This window comes from Balaenoptera acutorostrata, chromosome 5 (assembly GCF_949987535.1).
Source record: "Balaenoptera acutorostrata chromosome 5, mBalAcu1.1, whole genome shotgun sequence".
Taxonomy (NCBI): Eukaryota; Metazoa; Chordata; class Mammalia; order Artiodactyla; family Balaenopteridae; genus Balaenoptera; species Balaenoptera acutorostrata.
The window spans coordinates 79,707,379-79,734,070 of NC_080068.1; the positions used below are offsets into that span (position 1 = coordinate 79,707,379).

The following is a 26,692-nucleotide window of genomic DNA, read 5'->3' on the forward strand; positions in this document are numbered from 1 at the left end:
CACCGAAAAGCCCTAGGCGAGCAGGAATGGCTGGCTTCCTCCTTCGCCCGCCTTGCTCTGCCCCTGCTGATGCCCCTTTGCTCCGACTCCACGCTAGCAAGTACAGCATGCACCCCCTCAACTGACAGACGTCATCCACCTAAATCAGCAGCTCTGGCTCACCTCCCAGTGGTGGCAAAGACCTCCTTAGTAGCTGCAGGCACAAAGGAGGGTAAAGGACGTACATTTAGATGAAGCGATAAATCCAAATTGACAAGCCAGATCTGTGAAGGACAATGGAAGAGTTGACTGTACTAGTCTGAAAGCCTGTTGCATGTCTAGCTCATCTGTGAAAGGTTCCACCCTTCTTTTTGCTGTGGAGCACCAAACTCGATCACAGAGCACAGAGGTCTGGATGCCTCTGGCAAGGACCAGCAGGCTGGATACTGTATTTCTAATACATTTACTTTGACATTCTTTTGAGGATTACATGGAGAAACAATTGGTTATGTTAATTTACATGTTCCCTTGTTTTCATTACATTAAACGTTATCTCTAAGAAGGGTTTGCTTAGCATCCCCGGAAAAAAAAAAGAAAAAAAAAAAAAAGTGTTCACATTCTTTAGGTCTGACCCGTGGTAAGGAGAGGGAGGATTAGAGAACATTTACTACTGACCATATGGAAGTTTGAATGATATAAATTCAGAGATTCAGACCAGCTGAATCAAAATTAAAATGTACATGTAAAAAGATGAGTTAGATAACGGGAGGGAGGACAGGGAGAGAGCTGGGAGAGTGGGAGCCACGCTGAGGCGGGAGATAGAGGCATTCAAACGAGCATGTGGCGTTTCCTATGGAGGGCAAGGTGGTCGGAGCGGGAGAAGCTGCGGTCACAGTCTGGACACTGGAAGGGTTTGATTCCAGTATGTTTTCGGAAATGTCTCGTGAGTTCATCAGACCGAGCAAATTTCCATGTGCATCCTTCCCATGTACATTTGTAGGGTTTTTCTCCTGCAGAAAGGTGGGGAAAAAAGAGCTTATTTTTTCTAAGAGCAAAATGATATTAATAATTAAAGACAGTAAATACATCTGAGCTAAAGCTCTTGACAAACATTATTTCCAAGATAGGACCATACATTTGTCCCTTGAACCACTAGGTGACAAATAAGAAACACAGATTGTCTTAATATGAAATTGGCTTTCTGCCCAAAAAAGGGGGTGAGGGGGATTTTAAGAGTTCTTAAAGCATATTTATGGCACTGAAATCCACTCTGAGGGGCTATCAAATAATTTTGGTTTTACCCTCAATGGAGGCGATGAATAAGTTTTTAATACCCGGTGATCCGTATTTGCTGACCTCCAAGTCGTAAACCTACTTAGGAGCTTAGCTACATGCAGTGCTATCCATTCAAAGAGAAGTCCAAACTGAAAGTTTGTGGGATTTTCTTATTCTTTTCAATAGTTTTCTAAAAATGTGAAGTCCCTAAGTCCCTAGCAACAAATATTTATCAGGGATTTCAACATTTTATTTTTTGTTTAGTCAAGAACAACAACGCCTAAGTATAATGCTTTAATTCAGATGTACGGAAAATATAGTAAACTCCCCACCCTGTCAGAAGTCAGGTTTCTACAACCCTCTCCTGTGTGACGATAACTTACAGGTGAGAAAAAGAAGACCTTTGTAGGAAAGTCACGAGGACAGCAGTTTGAAGGCCTTTACAAATAAAAAGGCAGTTAATGGTAATTTTACATGTTTTAATCAGTAATATTGGGTAATGGGCATGACAGATTCATTCCCATTTACTATCTCTTGTTTTCTAGAAACGTTAAAGGATTGCAAGTCCTTGGCATTTCAATGACATATTCAGAATTTATACTCTCTGCTTTGTTGCACAGAATATACATGCTAAGAGTTATTTTTCGTACATCTGAATTGTTACCCAAATATCCAATGTCTTTTTACTCTTAGGCTGGCCTTTGGTAACATCCACCCCTCAGGTCCCGTTCGTGCCCTGAGGAGGCTTTCATGAGTCTATCTGGCACTGCCCATTGGGTGGTCCTCTAACCGCAAGGCTGTCACCCTCAGCTCTCTCCATGGCAACACTGTGAGGAAGCCAAAGAACACTGTGTCTGGCTGGATCCCCTCGGCTTCCTTTGCCTCCTTCCCAGGATGCACGGAAAGCCTTCACTTCCACTCTGCCAGACACTTTACTTCCTCTCCTCTTCCAAACCCCGGATTCTTCTCTTTGCAAATGTTCCTAACAAGAATGACTCACAAAACTCCAAATATTCTACATTCTGAGTTAAGGAAATGTACAGAGAGGGAAATTGCTGTTACACTAGAATTTCACATCCAAGAGTATGAGGTCAGCTCAGATGAGGCTTTCCATAAACATTAATCACCAATACCAACTGCAATTAATCAGGTTTGTTTAAAACATTTTTGTACGAATTCCTTAAGATGTTTTGCTACAAAATGTTCATGAGCACAGGGGACAATTTTACGTTTTCCTCACCTATTTAACAATTTTTATAAGATCTGTCTGTACGCTCTATATGCAACTCCTGGCAAACTGGAAAATATCCTACAACAAATATGGCAGGCAATCGCCTGTAAGTTCCCTCAGTTTTAGAAGACGATAATTACTCAAATTTCTTCACTTTTCTTTCCTTCGATGACTGTCTTCCGTTTGAATTCCATTTCTATAAACTGCTGCATTTACTTGTTCTGTATAAAGAACTTTTTTCTTTTTTTGCCATCGTGAATTTGATAATGTACAACATTTATTAAGTGACAGCCTATATGAAGGCCACATCTTTGATGAAACAGGCCCATGGTTAAGGGCACTTTCCCCCTCTGTTACCAGTGGAGGTTTCATGCCCTTCTCTCTCTCTTACTACAGAGACCACAGAACTGCAAGTGGTTGCAAGGGGCCTTGAATAGATAACCCTAAATCTACTCTATTATAAAAACAAATCATTATCGAAAACTTCATTTTTCACAACTGACAAGAGATATCTGTAGCTGACTATGGTAACTTTCAAGATGCCTGAAAAAATTTCCTTACAATAATCTCTGAAAGCTAGAACATTTGTCTTAACATTCCATGCTAGTACTTCTTAAGAAGAAAGATGAAGCGAGTCTTGTATTTCTAATACCTGTATGTGTTCTTCTGTGTGCTTTCAAGTGAGAGCTTTTAGTGTATACTTTGTTGCATCCATCATAATCACATCTGTGTATCCGCCGCTTCCTCTGGGTGTCTGGAGATTCCACAGGTAAAGGTCTCTTCCCGGGCTGCACGATGACTGAAGGGTGATTCCTAGGAAAGCCAATGCCAAATGCAAAATGGTGAGTGAAAGGCTCTTCCTTTCCTTCAGGGTACCAAAAGCATTAACAACACTGGGCAAAAACAAACAAACAAAAAACCCAACAAAATAAACAAAAAGAAATTAGCAGATCAACCCAAGAAGCACTGCTATATTCATTCAACAAACATGGAGTGAGCACCTACCATGAGCCAGGCACTGTGCTTGGCACCGGGACACAAAGATGAATAAAAACAGGGTTCCTGCCCTGGAGGAGCTCACACTCTAGGGGGAGACAGACATGTAGATAAGTAATGACAGTAAGAAGGGTTAGGGGCTACACTAGAGGGAGGTGCAAAGTGCTAGGAGAGTCTCTTTCCCTTAATAGAAATTTGCTTTCTTGTAGAATTCTGTGGGACTAGGCTGAACGCTGTACTATGTTTTCTCACATTTATTATTCTTTAGGGGAAAATGTAAGAGGTCAAACTCCTAAGTCTCAGGCAACCACGTTGTAGGATGTATCTACATTTGATCCTTTACATAACTGGCATTTAGTTTGAGTCTCTTAAAGAGGCTCAATGTACATTTGATTTTTATCTACCCCCCCCCTCCCCCGTCAAAAAAAAAGTTGGCACTACTGGCTTCACAAACTCAAACCTTTACTGTCACTATTATTCCTCCTTGAGAGAGAACTTCAGGCAGTGCTAGTGGCCAGGCGAGGAAGCCCCTCACTCAGGACTCAAGACCCAGGCTCCAGGTGCAGCACCGGTTCCCCCACTGGCTGCCCGCCATCCTCCCTACCTTCCTGGCTCCTCACCCAGACGCCCCTTCCTGAGCCTGCACACCTTTCCAGGGGGGAGGGGGGACTGAAATCAAATCAGGTTACACATCATTACTGTGAACTTTCTCTTTTTCAGAAAGGAAGTTGGTGGAGAGAAATGGCAGGTGGGAAGAGCTAGGAAAAATCTGTCGTTTTTTCAGGCTTCCCCTGCTGATTGATGGAATCAACAAGTTCTACTCCATCCATTTGCTCTCCTAATAACTAATTACTTGATACATTACAAGCTTATGTATCCACAGTTGGCCTCTAACTGCAATGAAAGACTTCTTTGTCTTTTAAATTTGAATCTAAAGTTCTTAAAATATTCCAAATAACATGTGAATGTTTTATACAAGAGTGTATGGGGGAAAAAAGATTGGTGAAAAGAATTTGATGAGGGTAAACAATCTTGTGAGATAAAGAATAATAAAATTTAGACATAAAAATCAAGAGAGTCACTGAATGAAACGTGTTTTTTATCTTGGTAAAAATGTAAATACATGTCCCTTATCAACAACTTTTTCAAGCACCCAAAGAAGTGACTAGGAAGAGAATAAAAAGGTGCATTTTATCTTGAGTGACTTCACTAATTTCTCACTTACGATTAGCAAAAAAAAACTGTCTGTTTTGAGTATCACTTTACCTTCCTACCCTGATGCTTAGAGGGATGATATGAAAGAATAAAGTTTAGATACATGGAAAAGTGAACATGAACTAGTAGGGGGGGGGGAGAACAAGAACTTCAATTATATAAATGTACAAACAAATAGCAGAGAAAATGGAGAAGTGAGAGAGTTTTTATAAAGCTCGATTATTAAGACCCTTTAATAAAAAGAAAACAGTTTATCAGTTTATTTTAAACTTTCAACTTTCACGCCATTGACTGAAAATTTTCATCTTCATTAAGAGAACTTCAGGAAGTAAAATGCTGAGGGGAAAAAAAAATGAACAGTTAAATATATCTCATTTGCCTCTGGGACCCTGGGAGAGAATCCCAGATAACATTAGAAGTCTCTCCCAGTTATTCGATTTTATGGGTTGGGATTCTAATGGTTTCTGGGCAGTAGTTATGACTGCTGTTTCAGTTGCTCATTTTGTGAAAATGTTACCCTAAAAAAAGGAACCGTAAAAGGCTGGGCGCTCCAGCTCTGCCCTGATAGTCCCTATAACCCTCGGCAAGGTATTCATGCTCTCTGTGCCTCAGTTTCTTCTCTGTAAAAAAGAGGATGATAATAATGCCATCTCAGAAGGCTGTTGTGAGTAATGCACACAAAACACTTAAGAACAACACCTGTTCCAGATGCAAATCTGCGAAACAGTAGCTGTTACTATTTCAAGGTGCAGAAACCCATTAGCAAGCTTTGCCCCTACAGTTGTTTAATTTCATGAGGAGTTTTTTTGGGATGTCCTAACACCAGATCAGGAAATCTCTACTCCACCCAACATCTCCCTTGGAAGGCAGCATCACTCTGTGAGGGGTCAGCAGTCTATCTCCAAAGAGCCGGGTATTGGTACAGGCTGAGGTTCAGGATCTTGGGACCTCACTCACTCTTCTTGGTCTCCTCACTGCTCATTTTTAAGGAGGTTGTTTGGGATCATTATAACCAAGAAGTTAGAATACCTAATAAATATCAGAGACCTGGTCATTCTTTTGAGTTAAGCTGATCCCTCATATGTTTGCTACAGTTTCATGTACACAACTCAGTGGGGAAATCTGATCCTCAACCTTTTTGTTCTAAATAAATTTTCACACATGTAAATAACAAAAGAAATCTGATATACATTTGAGTGCCTTTAAAAATAATCCTAAAGCTATAACTTTATGATCAAACAAGTGGATTTCAAAGCTGTATTTTAAAGTCCGCCCCTGTAAGGGAAGGGTTTCCTAAGGCAAATATTATTGGGGCTGCCTCATGGACATGGTACCAGGTGCTTGGTTTCCAGTGATTCTTTCCTGGCTAGCTGGTTTCCTATGTGGGCTGCTACTGGGCACACTCCAAGACATTACTTAATCACATCTGCGAGAGAATTACTTGAAGGGTACATGTCCCAGTTGTGGCTAATCGGTTCAATTTTCTGAGAGGCAAAATGCATTCTTAGGTCAGCATTAGACTAAGCACATTACTCATTAATCATTAAAAGCCACTGAGCTTGAGATCATCCAAAGAACGTTACTTAAAATAAGCAAGAAAAGAGAAAAGGTGTTTTCTTTCCAGCAGCATTCAGAGCACAGAATATTGCCTTCAAATATTCTTCTGTAACGTGTTACACTGTAATTTATAATAACCTAGACTTTGGAATAACCCCCTTTCAGTCAATGGATCCCTCGCTATGCGGGCAGTTGGCTTTATAGCATCTTTTTCATCATCTGTGCAGGAACAATTACAGGTACAAGCCATGTTGCCAGTTACCTCAACAAAGACATCTGACATCCTAAAAAAAGGGTAATTCAGCCTACAAGATGTGTCCATTTTGGTTAGTCTATTTTTCCTTTCCCTTAGTGCAGCAGCAGATGCAATCAGCTAGATATGGCCTAAAAATAGCAAGAAGACCACTCATCTGGAAGCCGGAGATCAGCCCAGGCCCCCTCTGCTGTTAATGGTGTGATTACAGGCAAGTTATTTATGTCTTGGCTCATCAGTTGTTTGCTCTGACTCCCACCTGCTTGTTTTCGGAGAATGAAATAACTCCTTTGAAAACACTTGGAAAAGTTCCTTTCTGGGGGTAAGGAGGCACTATGCAATTGTGAAGGGCAATAATGTACAAGACCATCAGACAGTCTGCCTGCTGACGTGGCTGCGGAAGAAGATTCATCCTCTTCTTCATCTATCAAGGAGTAGATGACAACCCCCCTCACCACCCCCAAGAAAAAAACGGACGGATTTGATGCAAATGACAATTGATATATGAGCTATTATGAAGGCGCCTACTTGGGGTTGAATGTGGATACAACCAGAATATATGTTAAGTTCCAGAAAATAGCTGTTCTAAAACCAGAGGATTCATATTCTGCTACAGAATTCATTATGTAAGGGAGAAGAGTGCAGTAGATAAAGCAGAAAGGTGGGCAGAAATGCTGGAGAAAAGGTTACATGGGGAGGAAGGTGATAGAAGGGAGCTTGAGGAGACAATAACTGTTGTACTTCCTTTGTACTAGGAAGCCGGCCATTAAATCCAGTGTTGTAAGGACCATAACACAAGAAAAATAATTACAACCAATAATGAAAATAAAGAGGAAGCCGGGGCAACGAGATTAAGTGACTATGCCAAGGTCATACACATGGTGGAGAGCAGAGCTGGGATCCAAGATGTTGGATCCGAAGGCCACGTTTGTACCTACTGCAGACACAGCCTCCAGTGTAATCACTGGTAGAAGTCAAGGGCATCTATAGTGGCAAATCCCAGTAATGATGTTATTTAGACTGTGTGTGACACCATCACATGACAGCAAGTTAAACCACCGTTCAGGTGCCTGGATGCTGACCAGTAGTGTAAACTTCCTACTGGATGGCGGTTCTAAAGCAGACCGAACATTCTAGGGCAGTCACAATTAGAAAGACCGGAGACTAAACAGTTCTTTCAACGCCGAGCTTCTCTGAGCAACATGGTCAGCTTTCTGTTGCCACGGGACTGGTTTTGCAGTATCTTTCTTGGATTTGTGGTTGGCCTGGAAAATTCTGACTAAAGCCATTCCCCACCACAGAAACACTATACTTTATGAGAACTGACAATGGGAAGGACGATATGTGATCCCATGAAGCATTTCCAGGATCCAACCTTAAGTGGAATATCTAGAACACCAAATTCAATCCATGTTGGGCTAAAGATGATGGGAGAACTAGATACACATAGTCTGGAAGGACGGAAAAAAACAAGATAAAAATGATTTCTGGGGTAAAGCGGCAAAATCATGTGTGACCAATTCACTGAGAACGTGACGTAACGCGTGTAACAGAGCACATAGTTTTTGGAGAGATTCTCCCATCTGGCCCAGGGGCTGCCCCGAATGACAAGGCAGTCCCGGCTGGCAATCCACACCACATCCTGAGCGGGAAGCTCCAGCTTCCATTCCAGTTCCGAGATGCACGCCGCTACGTAAATGCCAGGCAGACCTCAATATACTTACTCTTGTAACAGTGCTTGCGGGGGGGACACTGAGTTCATTAAAGGGGGTGACATTTCTTCAGGATAATAATCTGTCCTCTGTGGTTCGATCCCAGGTTCTATTTTAATTTTTTTCTGTAATAGAGGCTTCTCATATGATTCAATTACAGGGACTACAAAATAAAAATAGAAAAGTTACTCTATGTACCATTTACCGATTTCAGCCTTTAAAAGCTTATTGCACGGCTTCTAGTTACCACACTGATGTGTCTCTATTTGCCTTTGGCAAAATGACAGCAGAAATGAATCGGTGGGCGCTTCTTGCTCCTCCTAACGATTACTTTGTCAGCAAGCACCGTAAGGAGGAAGCTGGACTTTTAAGACATCAGCCCCCAAAGGATTTCTTCCTTATGACGTTTGGTTATCTCCTTGTTACCTCAGCCTTCTGCCTCTGACCAGTCAGTAAACAAGGTGGCTTTTAATAGCCATTAGTTATCACATGGCCTGAAGGTATTTCTTAAATGCCTTTTTGCACCTAGAACCATGTTGGTATTCAATAAAGCAAAACATAAAGTCAAGATTCTTATTATCCCCAGGTTGACAAGTATATAGTGAAACTAATCATTTCATGGCATTTAACAGACAGCCTGATTCTTGGGAGATCTTCCAGTGTCAACACTTAAAAAAAAAAAAAAAAAAAAAAAAAGCAAATGCCTTACGCAGACTCTAAGTCGAATATTTCCTCTGCAGAGTTCAACAGCTCTTGGCCCCTTGCTTCCTTTGCTCCCTCACCCAGACTATCTGGTGAAGACCCGTTAAGTCCGGACTAAGCGGGGCGGCAGCAGTGTGGGCGGGTGGCGGAATTTACCTTGCATGCTACTACTGGAATTTTCCATCTCGTCCGACAAGGAGACCATGAGCGGCTGCTGGAGGTGGCTGGTGTACATGAAGGGGACGGGCTGCACGACAACAGGCTGGATGACGGGCAGGATGCCGGGGCTCCGGATGCCGTGGCGGGAGAGGGCCGCGGCCATCACAGGCGGCATGGACAGCGGCACGCTGAAGGGCTGCACGCCGGGCGGCGGCGGCGGCGAGTACTTCTTCCCGGGTGGGCTGGACGAGGGCAGGCTCAGCCCCGGCGAGGCCCTCCGGTGCAAGGACTGGAACTTCAGGGAGGAGGGGGAGTTCCCGGCAGAGGGCGGCGAGCTCCGCTTGTTCACGGTGAGGTCCACCGGCTCCATCTGCATCCCGTGCGACAGGCCTTCTGGGGTCTGGAAGAACTTATCAGATAACGGTGCGGAGTAGATGACGCCATACTTGTTGGGCTTCATCGACTCCATGTAATTGGACGGGTATGACTATTGGAAAAGAAAGACGGAAACGTGTCAACAGCCAAGTAAGCGAGTTTGCTTGAAACACGAATTAAGATGAAAATATACAACAAGGCACCTTCAATCACATGGACTTTAATAAGTGGTTTGGGTTTAGATACATGCTTGACCCTAAAACAATGCTATGAGAGAGAGCTGGTCTAATAAACGTAAGTACTAAAGTTAATGTGGTAACTGTGTCACACGAAAAATCTCACATTTAACTCTACGATTATGGCCATGTCCAATGTTAAGGCTGAGGATGATACCTGGAAAAATTCTAAAATAGGTTATGAAACAGAAGGCTTATGGGCCTTTATCATTAGGAGTTGGCGTTGAGGTTCACCAAGAATCAGCCAAGCCAACTAACCTTGTTGATTTTCTGATGGGGTTTCTTACTTGGCAGGAAATACTCTCCCTGGCTTTAGTGCCCTCCAGCTCAGCAGAAAGACACTGAACGTTTCTCATACGCTGTGTATAACAGGGACAAGCGGAGCTGCATGGTAGTGCCTTAGGATGGTCTTCAGCCACTGACACATCCATGCTACGAGTCCTGGCCTTAGCACTAAAAGTCCTACATCCTAGGAAACGCCTCAATCTCAGGCACACCAGGATGGCCAGTCACCCTACACACCTATACACGGAAGGCCACACACACAAGGGTGGTTATGTTCTTGGCTCCAACTTGTGCAATAGACTTATTCACAGTCTGAATGAAACTGTAGAAGATGACTTAATCTCCAAATTTGTGGATGACACAGAACTGTAAAAACGAGCTAATGTAACAGGACTTAAATAAAGACACGTGATGCTGGAAGGGCCCTGCACACGAGCCGAGGCCCTGCCTTCTCTCCTTTCCACCTTGCTACCCCCCTCATCAAAAGAGGCTGCAGGACAACCTAACAAGATACTGGAGGAGACACCAATGGTTTTCCTCCCAAATCTAAGATCTGTTCCACAACTGACCTAATTTATCTTCAAGTACATTTCTCTCTTATAATATCAAGGTAAACCTAACTCTCATTTACCAGCTTTAAATATAAATCAATCATAATTGCACACTATGGGTACTGTCCTTGGCCATGGAATTCACTAAAATTACTTCTATTCCTTAATTAAAATTAAAAAATAGAAAACTTTGTTGTAGAATGCTTTAAAAAACATTAAACTCAACATAAGTCATTTTCTTTACTTGTAGGCATTTTAGGGAAACTGAAATTTTTAGTGGTAACATGTCAAGTCTGCCTGCAGAAAATTACTTGTATTTGAATGTTTTACAGTAAAAGTGAAAAGTAACATACTGTGCCTCTCTTCCAGCTCTAAAATCCGAAGTGTTTGTGATTCTGAGGCAACACTAGCTCATGATGCAACTGAGAAAACCCACCAATGGGGCCTTATAATGAAACAGCTTAAATGCACTATTAATTTCTGAGCCTCCCCAGCCCTGCCAATGGCCACTAATGTGAGTTATAAATAACTGTGGAATAGCAGTGTTTTTGACTGGGATTACCACTGAGATCACACCTTTTTCCTCTCTGGGCCTCACTGGGTAAATCTCCACCTGACTATGCATCAGAATCAGCTGTGCTGCTTTAAAATTCCAGATGCCTGATTCCTTCTCTGGGCCAACTGAGCATCAGAGTATTGGAAAGTAAGGGGACAGGCAAGTACCTATCTTAATCTGGTTTTGATGTCAGTTTCTCATCGTTAAGATGCACTTTGTTCTTTTGTCCTTTCTTTCTTTACCTGTATCCTCATTCGTAATCTACATAACCACATGGAACAGTGATTCCTGCAGTCTGGTGTACATCTCTCTGATAGACACAGAGCTTTAGAATAGTTATGTATTTATTTAAGTGCATTAAGAAAAAACTATGTTTCTCAGTAGTAGTGATAAAAAGTTCCCTTTTAAAATAACTTTTACAGTAGTGATACAACGTTCCCTTTTAAAATAACTTTATTATGTTAAAAAGCAATTCTATCTCTAGGGCAAGAAAAATTACTAAATAAATATTAGGAGTGCAGGAGCCATGAGGATATGGCAACATCTGTCAAGGTGGCATTGGATACCCACCTTCCAGGAGGTTGTGAGGTTAAGATTAAAATTGGACTCAATGAGATACCTATGTGATGAACTTAACACACACTGTGGTCCTGGGAGTCTCTTGTCTTCCTTCCTTATGCAAGAGGTGTGCACTGCAGTGGGCTTTGATGCTCCCTATTAGGGCTTCTCAAACTTTACTGAGCACACAAATTCACCTGGGAATCTTGTTAAAAGGCAGGTTCTGAATTACTGGCTAGTGACCTAAGGTGCCACAGACCACCCTTGGAACAGCTCGGCTCTAAATGACAGAGATACAGAATAAAAATACTAATTTTTATTATTAAAATGGTATAGTGTTTAAATGCGATTTAAAGGTGGGGGCGGGGAGAATTTTCACTAATAATACTGCTTAAAAACAAGGACATGAGGATATAAAATCAGGAAACATGAAATTTGTAAAAATATACAAATTGTTTTTAAAAATAGCTTTAAAAAAATAGCTTTGAATTACATATTAAGGATCAAATGAGGTAAAGACTGTTTCTACCTTTCTTTAGAACTAGACACACACAGGTGCAACACAAGGTGAGAGGCCCAAAATATACAGTAATATTAATATGAAATAGATTTCAATTTAAATATTGAAATAGGAAAAAGCAAAAGAGGCACAAGGTTTGCTAACAAAAAATTACAAACTTTGTACAGTGAGGGTTTAAGGAAGTAATTAACTATAGGAGGGAAAAAAACATTTCTCCTGGTTCTAAAATTTAACCATCTTGATATAATTTTCTAAAGGGCAAAAGTTATGGTATGAGAAACAAAAACTCCAGGAAATGGGAGGCAGTATTCATTCTTTCTACTCACGGAATTGTAGCTTCTCCCTAATTTTCAGCCCTAGTCTTCAAAGACATCCCTATGACCTAGATTTTAATGCCAACTTATTGGCAGCTACATAGGAAGCAAAATGAAGACATACTTTTATTGCTGTCATTGTTGGATTTTTCTATCTGTGGGGTGAGTTTAAGGAAAGCAGGAATTTAGAACCTGGGAGATTTGCAAATTTAATAACAGTCTCAGGTTTCTCAAGCCATAAAGAAAGAAACATCCACACATAGAGCTAAGTTTTATAAACATTGTGCACAGTTCTGCAGAGAGCTTACCCTCCTGTGAATGCCCCCTGCCAGCTATACTGGACATGTGGTTTTTGTAAGGCTCTAGGGCTAAAAGCAGGGGGACTGTTGGGACCTGGGCACACGACTGAGTACACACTATTAACAACTTCCAGTCCGACTGCCTCGCCTCAGGGTGAAGAAATATGGTTCTTCAAACTGTCTCACTAGCAAATTTCATAGCAATGTTTACCAGAACCTTCTATGAGACGTGTTTACTTTATTTGGGTGGAGCACATAAACCACTGCAATCAGCCTGCAACAATCTGGTTCTCCACAGTGTAAGGACTGATACAGGGCTTGCTTGGGGTGTGTGCCTTGGGTGGATACACCCTGGTAACAGTTGCTTCTTCTCTGTTCCAGACCATTCCTGTCTTCTAACAATGCAATGCAGATAAGTGTGGCTACACCAGCGAAATCCAAATCAGAGGCAAGTACTGATGAAGCAGAAAGAGGGCCTCCAGCCACTGCCAGACATCCACTGCCTCGTATGCACACTGCTTACTCAAGGAGCCTTGTTTGCGGGAACAGAGCAGCCTGCAGACAAGACTCACGCAAGGCTCCCCCACTCCTGACCCCCACTAGCGGTGGCAATGGGTTTACTTTTCCAGAAGATCTGTTGTTAAGAAAAGTTCTCTCCCTCTGTTGTAACACGCATTCAAGTGTTCACACCTCCGCGCTGTGGGTTATTTCTTTGCTGGCGGCTTCCTGTCACTGGATTGGGAGATGAGGGTCCAGCCCGGGTGCTCAAAGAACACCGGATGAATGAATGATGTGAATCAACATGCTCTCGGAGCAAGGTTTTACTGCTGACAAGGCTCAGGATAATACCAATTCTTTGATTCTCAAAAACATGATTTTTTAAAGTGTGGTGAGGAAAAAGGCACAGGGTTTGGATAATTTTCCAGTGCTATCACTTCATATGAAAGTGAGAATAGTTTCTCGTTTTATTGGAAATAGTTTTGGTGAGTTTTCCACTACAAGGTGGTTTAAGTGGATGGAGTGACTGCATGAAACGTGGATGAGTCTCTGTTTCACTGTTCATTAATATGAAAAAAATGTGCCGTCCGTTACAGGGCGATGGCAAGTCAAAGGAATCTTCATACCAAGGGTGGGCTTCCAAGTGCAGGAAGGTGTGGTGCATTTATAAACAAACTCGCTGGAAACAGCAAATGTCATGCCCCTCTATGCAAACAAAAGCAGAAAGCTCTCTTTCTACCAGGCTCAGAAACGTCATGAAAAGTTTCTGTTAGAACACAGCAGAGGGACTACTGATTTCTAAGTACTTCTCAATCTGTAAGGCGTCCGTTAGATGATAATTTTCATTAAAGAAAAAGAAAAAAATACACGTTCTTCAAAAGTAATCTTCCTGTAGGAAAAGATTATGAGGGAATACTTTTAAAAATTCTTTCTCACTTCCTGAATTAAGTTCTAATTTTCAAACTTCTTTGGCAGTATCGGTACAAACAACTCCTTTATGTGCGTATTTTATATACACCTGCCATTTCACATTTTACAAATTAATAATCTCCAATTTCACAAATAAGAAAAGATTGGAGGCTCAGGGAGCTGCTGATGGTTTTGCCAGCATCGCACTGATAGTAAGTAACAGAGCTCCATGGCACGGAGGCGGGTGTATTCTGCTCCCCATTCTTGCAAATCTTAACAGGATCAACAATCCAAAGTCTAATGTGCCTCAAGGCACAAGGTTTAGTGGGAAGTATGAAGGCTTATACTTCAGCAAGAGAAAAATTACATTTCCTCACTTTCTCTAAACTACAGCAAAATACCAAATAGGCAGATTGCTTCTGCTCTTCTCACTTTTTAAGAAAAAGGAGTGGGGGAGGGAAATAAGTCACTGTAAAATATTTTTATTCATATGTGGAATTAAAACAAAAAGAATCTTACACATGTCTACGGCTTAATGTTTAGAACACTGACTTGAATAAACAAAGACCTCAACCTTCAGGTCAAAGGCAGAATTAAAAAGGAAAAAGGAAAAAAGGAACAATAAATCAGGTTTCATATACTCCACCTATGAAGGCAGGAAAGATAAAATCTGAAGATTTAAGAGTGGAAACAAAAGCTTTTAATTTTGTTATGTAAAATAATCACAATGCCCTACTCCCCAAGTGTTTTAGTTAACTGATGTTTTGCTGAATTAAGAAAAGGAAACTTTATTGTAAGGACTGAAACTATCTTTTGGTGAGACAATGTAATTAAATCCTATAAGCATCTGTAGAAGTTGAAAACTAGAGCGTGAAGGAGAAAAAGACCATTAATTGCAAAAATACTTCTACATATTTTAACTCCATATATTAATATAAATTCCAGCATTACCAGTATAACCGTTACTTCAAATTAATCTTATTTCCATTTTTTCAGCAAAGTGTATGTATTTCTTTGCACTTAACTGTATTGTGCCAACTTCATTTTAGCTTTAAATTAGGCTCTTGTGACACATTCTCATGCCTGATTACAAAATGCATCACTGATGGTCCTGCATCATTTATCAAATTAATCATATTCTTCAGTACTAAAAACCTATTCATATTTCAAGGATATAATTAATGGGGAAATTTTATACCTTAATATTCCTCCAATATGATCATGTAGTAGTTGGGGGAAGGGGTTGATGACAAAACGAGTAAAATTAGAAGTCAATTTAGTTTTTTGATTAAAGTAATTCTTATTGCTCTGTTATTATCATATTCAGACACGCAGTTATCCAGTTATCATGCAGGAAGGTGAATGTTATTTCCTGACTTAACTTTTCACTGTACACAGTGGTAAACACTTCACTGGCACAGTAATCTCCATGGCAACTCAGTTCCAAGGGCCTCGGAGTGACCCCTGTGTCTTGTATAAACAGTTTTGGCAGGAACCTCCACAGCCAGTGCATAAGGATGATCTAATTTTTGCAAGCGTGTCATTACCAACCTTCAGATACACAACTCAGGCCAAGTTTTTCCCCTTGTGAGTATTTTCCAAGCCCATGGAAGAAAAGAGCAGGACAGAATTGGGAGCGTGGCCTTGTTATATTCACTAAACCAGATCTCCTCAAGTCTCAACCACTCCCTGCTTTGCAGTCGGACACCTTTCTGTTGTCACCCATGTCCCACCTCCATAGCACTGGTGTTGCACCTCTATAAACACCTGGACTAATTACTTGTTCCCTGGTGGCCGAGAAGCATGTAGAGGGGCCTGGCTCACAGGAGGGGCTAGCTTAGCACTAAGGTGTTGAAAAAAACAGTGATCATAATTTCCTCCCAGTCACAGACTCTTCCGAGTGATACGAAATTCCATCCTCAGGGTCAAGTTCATTCTTTCCCTAGCTTCTCCCCAGTCACAGCTCCATATGGCTGCTAGAAGTTTAAGCTAATCACTTTATTCTTAATATATTTTTACATGCAAAAGGACCAAGGAGTTCCCCCCCTCCCCCAGTTTTCATCTTTTTAATCAGCTCCTTGAGGGACATCCTAAACACTGCATGAGATAAAATGGAGTACTTTTTTTCTTCCAGTATTAAAAAAAACGACATTCACAAACATGTTTAAGAAACTCTTCTATATAGTCTGGGTGGTGATCTCAAGTGAAAAACACCTCTAAGTAAACGCATTCTTTTTTTTTCAACATCTTTATTGGAGTATAATTGCTTTATAATGGTGTGTTAGTTGCTGCTGTATAACAAAGTGAATCAGGTATACATATACATATATCGCCGTATCTCCTCCCTCTTGCATCTCCCGCCCATCCTCCCTATCCCACCCCTCTAGGTGGTCACAAAGCACCGAGCTGATCTCCCTCTGCTATGTGGCTGCTTCCCACTAGCTATCTATTTTACATGTGGTAGTGTATATATGTCCATGCCACTCTCTCACTTCATCCCAGCTTACCTTCCCCCTCCCCGTGTCCTCAAGTCCGTTCTCTACGTCTGTGTCTTTATTCCTGTCCTGCCCCTAGGTTCTTCAGCACCATTTTTTTTTTTTAGATTCCATATATATGTGTTAGCATACGGTATTTGTTTTTCTCTTTCTGACTTACTTCACTCTGTACGACAGACTCTAGGTCCATCCACTTCACTACAAATAACTCTATTTCGTTTCTTTTTATGGCTGAGTAATATTCCATTGTGTATATGTGTCACATCTTCTTTATCCATTCATCTGTCGATGGACACTTAGGTTGCTTCCATGTCCTGGCTATTGTAAATAGAGCTGCAATGAACATTGCGGTACATGACTCGTTTTGAATTATGGGTAAACTTGTTCTTGATGCAGATTTCTTGTAGGTACATTTGGAAACTGCTTCCTAATCACGATAAACATTGCATACCGGTTTTTTTTTTTTAATGTCCCTAAATACACATTAATTTTTAAAAATTAATCTGGCCAAACTTATTTTTGCCAAAACCAATAATCCTGAGAACTCAAACTAAAAAACTGGTAACTGAGGGGGTTTTGTAAAACTACTTCTATTGTGAGCAGATGCTCCTGTGGCCCAAGTTCTGCGTTGATCACATCTTGGGGGAGGTGGGGGTTTGGGGCACAGGGCTTAAGGAAACACGGATCCCATTTATTAAATGGGGGTACAGTTGCTAGGAGGGTGTTTACCTCACTTACTACCAGGGGCTTTCAGAAAAGTTTGCCTATCAAATGCCTGTCAAGTAACGAGTGGCTTTAAGGAATAACACAACACACAGTAGAGTTATTACCACTTGGAATAAGGAAGAAGAGGTGTTCGGTTTTGGAAAACTTACCACTGAGACAGGATCCATGGCCTCTTGCTTGACAGGGACTGGGTCAAACATGAGCATTCTTTCAATTACGCTTTCTAGGGTGCTCTGGTGTTTGGCCTAGAAAACAAAACAAAGTGTCTCTCTAAATCCCAAGGTTACTTTCAATATAAACCAGTAAAAAAAATATATATATATATATAATATTCCTCACCACCACCCCCCTTCTCTGCTCCTTCCTCTCCCCTGCCCCCAGAATGGCTGGAATTTGTTTCCCTTACCTATGAGAGATGCCATTTTATATAATTAAAACCAGACTCCATGGTCATAACCGGGTGAGAGCCAACGGGCATTTCTAACTCAAATACATAAACCCTGATGTTTCTGGAACAATAGGTACAGCCTCTTCTGAGCAGCCATGCTTGTTCAAGATTACTGTGCAGCTCAATAGAAGTTAACATTATATATGAATGTTAAACACCTTTCCTTTCCCCCTTGTGTTTGTTACAGAAAAATCAGGAAAAAACAAGGCAGGCAAAAAGACAACTTAGAACCAACCATCGTGAATATCTTTGTCTTTATCCCTCCAAACTCTCTTTTTAAATGGATTGTAATATGTGTACTACATAGTACCCATAATTTCACTTAACAGTTTACTGGGAAAATGTTTCTTTTTCAGTAAGTATGGTTCCGTACCATCAAGTTCAGTGTGCCACCGTGTGAACCAATCAGATTTTTGCGGCTTGCGGGATCTTAGTTCCCCGACCAGGGATGAAACCCAGGCCCCCTGTAGAGGAAGCACAGAGTCTTAACCACTGGACCGCCAGGGAAGTCCCCAATCAGATTTTTAAAAATTCCTTTCATTGGGCACCTAAGTTGCTTCTAAATTTTCACCATGACAGATAGTAATGAGCACTTTTATACTTACATGCTCCTGCGCATCCTTAATTTTTAGGATAAATTTTATGAAGGGGAATTCTTGAGTGAGAAGCATGTACTTTTATCAAAGCATTTGCTGTATCATCCAGCAAAGATACTCTATAATTTCCATCAGTAAAATATAACCTGTTTCCCAAAATTTCTACCAGCAAGGTGCATGATCATTTAAAAAAAAATAAAACTTTGCTAATTTGTTAATATCAAAATGACAAACGATTTTTATTCTCTATTGATTTAATTATTGAAGCTGAGTCTTTTTCATCTTTATTTACCATTTACATTTCTTCTTTTACAAGTTGATTTTTTTTTGGGGGGGGGGCTGCGCCGCACGGCACACAGGATCTTAGTTCCCTGACCAGGGATTGAACCTGCACCCCCCGCGGTGGAAGTGCAGAGTCCTAACCACTGGACCACCAGGGGATTCCTTACATTTCTTCTTTTGAGAAATGCCTATATTCAGGTCTTGAGTTGCCGGTCCCTGCTTATGGTTTTCTAAGTACTTTTTTTATATGAAGACTATTACCTTGTATTTACTCCAATTTCTCCTCATAAGGAAATAAGCCAATCTTTAGCCTAATGTAAAGAAAACGTCCATCTTGATTCTGTTGGATCTTTCTCTTCCTCTTTTGTTATGCTTGTGTTATCCCTTTCCTCCTGTGTTCTACACTGTCCACTTCTAGCACTAAAATACATCAAATCAATCGCTTCCTCACAAGACAAAATATTCAGTCTGCTGAACATTTAACTGCATTTCATACGTTATAGAATCACTGCCCACATATTACCCAGATCATCAACAACTTTCTTCAGGCACCTCCTACCCAAATTTGGTTAGAAGTGAGGTCTTTATATATTACTTTGGTTTGGGTGGGAACGTAAACAAGTTCTAGATTGAGTTCTACCAGAAAAAGGTATAGAAATCCCTGGTTTAGATTACTTCCTGTATTTCAGCATTTAATCACCCCATCCCCACTTCCACGATAGCAATTCTGTAGCCAGTGGTGTCCATGCTCTACGGGTTAAACTAAGATATCGTCACACACAATTATAAAAGTAATACTGTGTAGTTCTTGTGCTTCACTGCTTCGCTGAAGAAAGACTGTCCTGGGTCTTGTGACAACACGTGAATATCATCATTAACTCAACATAAGGCCCTGACTTCAAAATTATATTTTCCTACATCACAGAACGTATTATAATCTGTGAACACAATTTGATACCAGGCTGCTCAAATCAATGGTGCTACCACCCTCTTCTGTATCCCAGCAAGAACAAACCCCACAGCCAGTGAAAAATGGATGATTTCATAATGAAGGATGAAAACCCCTTTTGTGTCTTGGGATCTATTATTAACCAGTTCCCAGGGTAGCAGCTGTACAGATGGATACGGTTCTAGGAATTGCTGTCCAGGGCCCTACAGCAGACCGTAAACAAAAGACGTGAGATAGCCTCCTTGTATCAATGAGGTCAGATAATTCAGCAGCCTCGACCCACAGCTGGTCATCCTCCCCCAAGCCTTTTAAATTTAATTTACTCTTACAGATTCATCCACTCCACTAGACAGTATCTTGCTGCAAATCCTTCTAAACAAAAGTACTCATATTCTCAGGAGTGTAAGGAAACAGTCCTGATCTGTAGACTCAAGCAGGAGATCTGCACCTGACCCCTGACATGAGGGAGAGGAGGAGGGAGACCCTTTTTCACATGTAAAATGCAGAGGACACCTCCTTTGCCTACTTCCTAAAACACTTACCTTCAAGGTTTTGGAAAAAACCAAATGAGATTAAAACAAAACAAAACAAAAAAACTCTTTTTGCCCTCTTAAGTCATTTATATCACTGAATATGCACACAATTTTTGGATCTATATACTGTACAAACAGCACTAAATTTGTTGGTTCCGATTTCGGAAATGCCAGGTACTTGTCTCCTTGCTAACATACCTAGCCTTAGAGGTCAATCCCCTCCACCCTTAAAAAACTCAGACTAAATTCAGTTTCAAAGGTAATAGCTGGGGCTTCCCTGGTGGCGCAGTGGTTGAGAATCTGCCTGCCAACGCAGGGGACACGGGTTCGAGCCCTGGTCTGGGAAGATCCCACATGCCGCGGAGCAACTGGGTCCGTGAGCCACAACTACTGAGCTTGCGCGTCTGGAGCCGGTGCTCCACAACAAGAGAGGCCGCGATAGTGAGAGGCCCACGCACCGCGATGAAGAGTGGCCCCCACTTGCCACAATTAGAGAAAGCCCTCACATAGAAACGAAGACCCAACACAGCCATAAATAAAATAAATAAAATAAAATAAAATAAATAAAAAAAAAAAAAGGTAATAGCTGCCTACAGTAGCCTGTATGAGATCTTACATAGGGCCTTGTCACTTACTTGACTGCTGTACCATCACAATAGCTTCCTAGCATCTCCACACCTCGCCTTACCTGGAATCCTTTCCTATGTGCAGGAGAAGCACGGTGGCATTAAGATGATGGGCTCTGTAGCTCATTTTGGTCCAAATTTTAACCCCATCATTTAGCTCATAAAGCCTTCAATAACTTTTTCAAATGCCTATAGCAATAAGTACTGAACCCATTTAGTAATGAATTACACATTAACCTGCTATAGCTTGGGTCATTTTAAGACATTATTTAAATTACTTTCATTCTTTAATTTTTATGTTTTATCTAAATGTAGGGAAATCAGTGCTTTGAAAGACTTATAAGAGAAAAAATCGTCTAACATAAAGCATCCCTTCTAACAAAACCTGATTCATTTTTATTAAAAAAAATTTAAAGGTATGTTTATTTGTTCAGAACTGTACCTAAAAGAGTAACTCAATCACTGATGAAGGGATATTTCTCATACGCAAGTATTAGAATTAATTAATAAATGAAGAAGCAAGATACAATTGAGAATACCTCATTTTGAAACTCCTAACTAAATAATGCATCACCGGACAATAAAAAGTCTGTGCAAAATACAAATATCACTATGAACAGAACCCAACTCACTGTCCACTCACATGCTTAACAGCACTTTGCTCTCAATTTGGTAGCTTCTAAAATGACTGATTATACTTTTAGTGATAGTCACAGGATATGGAACGAGGAGGTCATGTGGTGAAAAAAAAAAAAGAAAAAGAAAAAGACACACCCTAACCCTTAACAAGAGCATCTTGGGAGGGGTGGGGCAGCTTTATACACACCTGTGTGCCCATTTTAAAATTTATTAATTCTATCATTAAAACTTTTAATAAAAATAAGACGGAAGCTAAGCTAGAAAGAAACCAAATTTAGGAAGGGAATCAAACACATTAACACAAATCAGGCTTTTGTTTATTTATTGCAGAAAACGTCTAGACTCTGTACCTACTGTTTCTATCTCTGAACAGACCACTTTTTGCCACGAGCATTGACCTTGTCTTTGGGTTCTGATCTAGAATCAGAAAAGAGTGACTACAGTGTCTCCAAAGGGCCTTCCATATAACTGGGAAGTAACTCCCGCACTGGAAGAACTGGGGTTCCTAAACTTAGTGGCTTTTGTTAACGCGTGGGCGACTCAGTGCTCTGGGGCTATTACCATCATGTTAAAAGAATGCTAAGTAAACTACAAATGCTGTAGAAAAACTATTACTTCACAACCCTGACAGCAGTCCCAAGTAGAACCATTAGGTGGCGCACTAAAACAAGTATAAAGACTAGGACAGGGGCGGTAAATTGAGTTTGCCAACATCAAGGTCTTTAAATGTAGTGGGTTTCAACTAGGCTCAGGAATTCTTATCACAGAGATGAGAAGGCCCCCAAAAGTGGTTCTGTTTTTTCTTACAACTATTTCCCAAACATTAACACATTTACATCTCAGTTGTGTGTAACTAGCTTAGGAAACATACCTTCTAAACTAGCAATCCCAGGATAACACAACTACATTTACAAGAGGAAAAAAACGGCAAAACCGGTTTAAAAAAACTTCTAAGTTATCAAGGTGCCTAAAAGCAAAAATATAGGAACATCACCATTGTCAAAATAATTTTCCATCACTGGAACAAATGTCATCTTCCCCCAACTGTGTTATTTTGCTGGGAAGGGCCAATACAACTGAATTTTCCTCCAAAAGGAAGAAACAGATTTCCCTTCACACTCTCTCTACTTATACTTCTGACTTTTCAGATGTCAAAAGAAGGCTCAGAATTTTGCCAAAATGCACAACCGCAAGTTTATGTCTTAAAAAGCTTTGGTGAATCATTTACATGAAGTTTCACAAGCAATATAGTTTCGTCTCCTTTTCAGCCCTCCAAGAGGCCTACTCGACAATTGCTTTATGAGGGTACAAATAAGCCGCAGAGCTTAGAAATACAGACAGGCCTTAATGTAAGAGGAGGTTATGTTGCCAGCCTCCTTTGAAAGTAGCTTGTCTTGAAGCTACAGCACATTTTATTACAGAAACAACCTTATAAATAACTGCCCCTTCCTTAGAAGCATGACACAGAGAGAGAGAGGTGTGAGGCAGGGGACGGAGGGGGGTCTGGAGAGAGAATGTGTGCATCTCAAGTCAATTTCTTGGTGATATATCAGGATTTGCTTCTGACATTGTCCCTTCTCATCTCCTGTTTAATGCACTCAAAGGGTCCCTGTATTCTTCTCCCCCAGCCCCGCCTGACCCTAAGGCTCCAGATTACCTGCCTCCCTCAAAGCTAATCTGTTTCCTAGCCGACCTCAGCCAGGTGTAAGGAGAAAAACAGGATGGTCAAACCAACACACCCCGTCTGTAAGCGCCCCTTTCAATTCTCCCAAGTGTTTGGATGTTAAAGGAGGGAAGCATGTTGCCTTCCCTCACCCCTTACTCCCCAAAGGAACTTCAGGGAAAAAATTAAGAAAAGAGTTAAAACAAACAAACAAAAAATGTGTGTGTGTGTGTGTAATTCTTGGTCAGGAGGAGGACCAGGGCAGGCAGGCAACATCCCTGTAGCTAAACTTCCTTTCCAAAGAAATGTTCTTTCTTTACTTTTGTACCCAAACTCTTCCAAGAGCTCCCAGGAGTTGAATATTTAAAGGCAGCTGCTCTGGCCAGAAATACAAGAGGCCAGACAACAGATGTAAGCAGGCATTTCTAAGCGAGAGCCTCCTTTCAGGACAGCCAAGTGCTGGCACCTACCTGGAAAGGCGTCTCGTTTTCATGTCACTCGGTGATCTGTCTCCTAGCTCAGTCTTCTATTGCTGGTGCGAAACGAAAAACTCCATGGAACACTTCTGAATCTTTGCCCCTCATAAATTAGTTATTTTACATGAAAATGTTTTGTAAATGGGGAAGAAGTTAATTACTTAGTTTCAGATTAACTGTAATGACCCATGAGCAAACAATCCGCCCTCTCCCCTCTCAGCTAACAAGCCACCCAACTTTACTTTCCTGCATCCGCCCATCTGCTCCACCCTATGGAGAGTTGCCAAGGCAGTCTGACTTGTCCAAACAGGACATGGCTTCAGATAAGATTCTGCCCACACCCTGTACTTCGGAAAGACCAAGTGAAGCAATTGCCTTTGCATGTAAATAAGGACAGGTGCAAAGGTAACAACCAAGCAACCTCCCTACACATTTCCAGCTGGGGCCCAGCAGAGCAGGGGCGGGGGAGGGGAAACCCAAGCCCATATCCTTTGGTAAACTCTCAAGTTCAATGCCACCTAGTTAGTGGCCTACAACATCTTTCTTAAAGAAATTTTAGCGAACACTCATCATATTCCTTACTGAGGTTACATACTCAGTTTCGTCCTTCACGCTCTCGGACAATTTTGTATTTTAGTTTTAAGGGCGAGCAACCTCAACTCAATTGAAAAGCACCTCTAATGTGTACTCCTGCTGTGTACACGTCTTACAAGATCTGCCTCAGCCCTCAGTCTTCTTCCGTGAAGTGTTATATAATCAGACCCAGAAGGGCTGCGTGAGGCCACTGCCTCTGTCTGCCTCTCCGCTGGGTGCCCTATCACTGGAGACCCACCCTACTCCACCCTCAGGGGCCTCCACCCATGGGGCCCCGCCCTGCCGGGGGGGAGGGGCCCTGGGAGGGACCAATTGGCTCAGGTCAGCTGCCAGTTCCTGGAAATTCCAGCCTGAGCAGCGATGGCTGGAACCTTGCAAATAACCAGAAAGAAGTGGTGGTATTTCCCCCAGCTCCTGAGGATGCTCCATTAAACGTTTATTTCAGAGCCACAGAACCTCTGGATGTGGAAATGAGCTAATACCGCCCTCTCCCTTCAAAAGTAAACAAACAAAAAAAGCATTTTGCACCAGTGCTATGTAAGAGAAATCAACCCGTCCCAAACGGAAACCCTCCTCCTCCTTGCTCCCCTCCCCGATTTGCCTTATCTTCTCGTCACTCACCATGGAAACCTAGAGGTCATCTTTTAAGCCTTCCTCCCCAACTTTTCTCTCCACATCTACCGCTGCCACCAGGGGGCCAGGCCCTCAGTACCTCAAGACTGTGTTACTGGGGTCTCACCTCCACTAGTCCATTCCAGGATGGAGAATCCATCCGGAGCCCCTGCCACCTACATTTCTCAAAGCCCTCTTCTCAGCTGGTCTTTCCCAAGCTCCCAAACCTTCCTCCGACGGGACCCCCAGGGCTTGCAGAGTCAGTTCAAGCACCAGGCTCGGCGTCCCCTCTCCTACCAGCTGCCCCTGCTCCACCAGGCGCCCTCCACGTTGGCTGCCCTGTTCCCCGCCTCCCCACCCCGCCTTTGTTCATTTTCGGCCCTGACGCTGGGCAACCAGGGTGGAATGCCCGTCCCCTTCCGGCTTATCTAAATCCTCCTAATTCTTCAAAGACCAGCTCAAGGCCCTCCCGACTCGGCGCAGCCAGCTGATTGCTCCCTGACCAATCTGAGGCCACCTCTTCTTACCTAGATAGGCTGGGCCTTTCTACTTTACTAATGGTCTGCCCAGGACCACCACCCGGACTGGGAGCACATGAGGACAGGAGTGCTTTACACCTCCTTAGAGGGGCTCCCTCCCTGTTCCCAAAGGAGATCAGGAACGTCCACTAAGTCAAGTTTTTTGCCAGGCTGAAAGGAGTGAATATAAAAGCACTGAGCCGGTATGAGGAGTCCCACCGTCACTTCCCTTTCCCTTCGAATGCACTTGAAATCTCCCTTAAATAAACAAACAAACAAACAAAACAAAACCTCCCTTAAATAAGTAATAGGAGTAAGGGGACCTAACCTAAAGGAAACCTATTAAACCAAACTTCCTCAAAAAAAAGGTATGCTCCTAACCTTAACCTTGCCTGTTCCGGGTCCTCCAAAGACCTTATCAGCATCATCCTCCGAGTTTTTTTTTATTACCCACCCAGATATCTTCTAAACAAGTCTAGTGTCAAGGTCTCTACTCTTTTTTAAAACCTAAAATAGAGGAAAAAAAAAAAAAAAAAAGACAGCAAGAGAGAAGAGAAAGAAGCGACTTCAAGGTGTGTGTGTGTGTGTGTGTGTGTAACAAACACTAAGTTTGTTATGTTTTAAGCCTCTTCTATTGACCAAGGAAAGCCAGAGGCTCAGTGATGTCACAGGTTTCCTACTGGCACTCTGTGGGTGCTGTTCTTTACATGCACTGTGTCATTTCATTCCTATGAGGTGGGGAGGTACTACCTTCCCATTTTACTGATAACACCGAAACAGAGAGGTAAATTAATCTGCCCAAGGTCACACAGCTGGTAAAGTGGTAGAGCTGGGATTCGAAGCCAAAGTAGTCAGACTTCAAGGCTGGTGGTGGACTTGGCACTCCACCCTGTTGTCTCCCTGGCAGGGGACAACACACATCAAGAGTGGGATGGAGAGTTTTGCAGACAGGTCTGTCATTCGGGGATCTGGAACCAGGGGCAGTGTATTTACAGCAGTGGTGACTTCAACTCCTTCCCACTGGTCCCTGATGCCCTCCCCCGTCTCAGTGCATGCCTGGACGCAACATCAAAAGACACATTCTGAAGGCCCCAAAGTAGCCGATTATTCTTCCTAGCCGGTGCATCCATAAAATTGTTCAGAAAAAACTGGCAGCTTCACCCAAGTAAATACGGAAATCCTCATAATAACTGTACAAAGGTGGAAGGGTCAGGTCCTCGTCCCCATTTTAGAAATGAGGAAATGGAGGAACAGAGGTGAAAAGACTCGCCCAAATTCACAGAGCTGGCTGGAGCTGCAGCCAAGAAGCGAAGTGTGTCCGCTGCAGACCCACGGCTCTTTCTGTTCTGCTCCAC

The 26,692-nt window shown here is 42.0% G+C and overlaps 1 protein-coding gene across 3 annotated transcripts in view; it reads right to left on the reverse strand.

The window, feature by feature from the left end:
- Nucleotides 1-426: 426 nt before the first annotated feature.
- The window catches only part of KLF3 (KLF transcription factor 3), a 32,779-nt gene continuing 6,513 nt past the window's right edge, over nucleotides 427-26,692 (reverse strand). The window contains exons 2-7 of one of the 3 annotated variants that reach the window (XM_057546692.1): nucleotides 18,223-18,313; nucleotides 17,551-17,646; nucleotides 9,077-9,566; nucleotides 8,231-8,381; nucleotides 3,138-3,298; nucleotides 427-989 (exon numbers count right to left, since the gene is read on the reverse strand). In XM_057546692.1, coding sequence (XP_057402675.1) covers nucleotides 808-989; nucleotides 3,138-3,298; nucleotides 8,231-8,381; nucleotides 9,077-9,566; nucleotides 17,551-17,646; nucleotides 18,223-18,225 — 1,083 coding nt within the window. In that variant the 5' untranslated portion in view covers nucleotides 18,226-18,313 and the 3' untranslated portion in view covers nucleotides 427-807. Of the gene's footprint in view, nucleotides 990-3,137; nucleotides 3,299-8,230; nucleotides 8,382-9,076; nucleotides 9,567-17,550; nucleotides 17,647-18,222; nucleotides 18,314-23,607; nucleotides 23,834-26,692 lie in introns of those variants that run through there. The other 2 variants (XM_007178829.2, XM_057546693.1) reach the window with 2 other exon arrangements.